Source organism: Arachis ipaensis, chromosome B10 (assembly GCF_000816755.2).
Source record: "Arachis ipaensis cultivar K30076 chromosome B10, Araip1.1, whole genome shotgun sequence".
Taxonomy (NCBI): Eukaryota; Viridiplantae; Streptophyta; class Magnoliopsida; order Fabales; family Fabaceae; genus Arachis; species Arachis ipaensis.
In genome coordinates this window covers 133406073-133408906 of record NC_029794.2, presented here as the reverse complement: position 1 = coordinate 133408906, position 2834 = coordinate 133406073, and the positions used below count along the sequence as shown (strand labels likewise).

Below are 2834 nucleotides of genomic sequence, written 5' to 3'. Positions count from 1 at the left end.
ATTTTTTATAAAAAAAAATAATATTAATTTAGATCAGTTCAAGATTTGATTTACTATTTTTTCGGTTAAATTAATTTATTTAGCCTAATTTTAACAAAAATAACATAATTTAATCAATTATATATACTAAATTTTAATTACTAAAAAATATCTTTAAAAAAAGACGTTTTAGGCGTATTTATATTATCTGAGTAGCTCCCCTTTATTTTTGGCAATATTAACATCAATGTTTGATACCTATGCCATTGTATACGAATGGATGGTCCAAGCTAAGCCCGAATGCAAAAATCTTCTCAAGAGTATGAAAAATAATTAGAGTAGTGCTAGGGAGCCAATGGCCTAAGTGTACAATATGTACAATGGGCTAAATCGGTTTATGAATTAAATGAACATCACTTATACTATGCAGAATAACCATCCGGATAACCATCCGGATACCAAGGATAATAAACATCTCATGTTATAAAAAGTTAATTTTGGGTTCACCAAAGTTCAAACTCTTGACCTTCCGCATCTGGAACTCTTATACCATATCCTGAAACCACTCATCCCAAAAGCATAACCTGACAGGATAACGTAACACTAATAATGATATCTCTAATACTTTCTAAATTGGCTCCCTAGACTTTCTCAAATAATTAACATCAGAAAACAACATTCTTAACAAATCTACAGTTCCCATTCAACAACTTAAGAATTACACCAGCCAAAAGCCTCAAATCATCTCCAATAATAATTCTTCTCATTATAATCAATTTCAAAACGAGCTTATAGCTATAGCTAGCTAGCTTTAGAGTTTAATTAGAGCACAGCCAGAGGCGTTGAAGAACGATCAAAGTTATTATTATTACCCCGTACCACTCTGCTCCTAGAGATCTTTTTCTTCTTCATCAACAAACTTCCATCTTCCATGTTTTTCCCAAAAGGAATTACAGCAGGCGCTGCTATCTGATTCAAATTGTTATCTCTCGTAGCGCCTCCATTAACAAGAATCCTTGTGATCCCTACATAGTGTAACGACTCCGCTATTTGCAGAGCAGTTACACCTTTGCTGGTTCTTCCTTCCACGTCAGCACCTTTCTTCACCAGAAACTCCGTGACGTCAGCATGACCCGACTCAGCAGCGCAATGCAACGCAGTGTAACCGTCTTCGTCCTTCGCATCAACATCGATCCCTTTTTCCACCAAAACACGAACCGCATCCATTCTCCCTTTAAACGATGCTCTGTGAAGTGCTGTCCATCCGTGTTGATCCCTTCCATTGATCGATGCGCCACTTTCTAGAAGCTTCTGGATTGTTCTAACCTCGCCTTTTCTCGCTGCCACGCACAAGTTATCACCCAACCGAAGCGCGTCGAAGAGACGCGCGTGTCCGTTCTCAGCTGCCACGTCATACGCGGTCTTGCCCTGTAGATTTCTCACGTCTTTGTTCGCGCCTTTTTGCAATAAGAGCTTCACCATGTGATCGTCACCCGTGGATGCCGCTATGTGCAAAGGAGTGTCACCTTCCCGCGTGTTTCTAACGTCCGTTCTTGCGCCGTTTGCCAGAAGGAGCCTAGCGCAATCCCTTCTTCGCTCTTCCACGGCGAGATGTAACGCCGTGTTGCCATCTCTTGTGAGTGCGTCCACCTTGGCACCTTTGAGAAGGAGAAGCCTTAGAACCTCCACGTGTCCCGCTCTAGCTGCGTAATGAATCGGTCCGAACACAGATGATTCGGATCGTTCTGGGTTGGCCCTGTGGGCCAGCAGAAGCTCCACAATCAAGGCTTCGCCCGAAGAGGACGCGGACTCGAGTGGGGTCGACCCAGAACGACTCGAAGCTTCTATGTCCGGCTCGAATTCAAGAAGCAGCTGAACAAGATCAGCTCGTCGTTGCGAAATCGTGAGGTGTAGCAACGATTGTCCTTGTGAATCAACGGAATCCACAGGCTTCCATGAGGGGTCACTCTTTTCTAGTACCTCTCTGATTTGGTCCATTGAACCATCGGAAACAAGCTGAGCTAGGATCTGAGACCCAACGAACATGATCTTGATTCCACTATCTACAAAGACTTGCTTCTTCTTGGTGGTGAACCAGTCAGTGGGAACAGCATCGTACATGGAGGAAGGTTCTTTGATGGTTGCGCCGGGGACGACGACGCTGTGGAGAAGGAAGGAATCATCTGTGTGAGGGAAAGAATGTGGAAGATTGGAACCCGGAGGAAGGTAGTAGAAAATCTCAACCGTTACGGTGCCTAACGGTGATATGACACCGGTTTGTGGCTTGACGGCGTAACGAGTCCTAATGAGTGGCTGAAGCCTGAAAGCCACCGGCATAGTGTACATGACGTTTCTCAAGGTGATCTTGCCTTGACATTTTTGACCAGGTTCAACTCTTATTGGGACTATGTTTGAGGGGTCTAATCTTATTAATCTATCCATCTTTACTTACTTGGAAGAGTGTTGAGAAAAATGAAAGGAAGTGAAGAAGGTGAAGTTTGAAGGGGGTATTATTAGAGATTGGGGGATGCACAAGGGGCCGGCTATGTTTTAAGAATGTGCCAAGTGGTGGGTGAAAAAATCAATGATGACTTGTTCTATTCGGCGTCTTAACTGTCAATAACTCAATGCAGTTATATACTATTCCTTGGCTTCTCTCTAAACAATACTATATAAGCTTTGGGGGCTACCTTTATTTTAAGCAGTCAACATTTGAGCCAATATTTAAGTATAAAAAACACCTTTCAAACTTTTATTTGAAATTTAATTAAAATAAAGATTCTAAATCTAAATTCAACAAAAATTTATTTCTAATAAATTTTATATTAGATTTATTTTACAATTGAAAATAATGT

The 2834-nt window shown here is 41.4% G+C and overlaps 1 protein-coding gene across 1 annotated transcript; it reads right to left on the bottom strand.

The window, feature by feature from the left end:
* Positions 661–2618, bottom strand: LOC107624554 (ankyrin repeat and protein kinase domain-containing protein 1-like). Its single transcript, XM_016327054.2, has one exon. The coding sequence runs from the start codon at positions 2419–2421 to the stop codon at positions 802–804; it is 1620 nt and encodes a 539-aa protein (XP_016182540.1). The 5' UTR covers positions 2422–2618; the 3' UTR covers positions 661–801.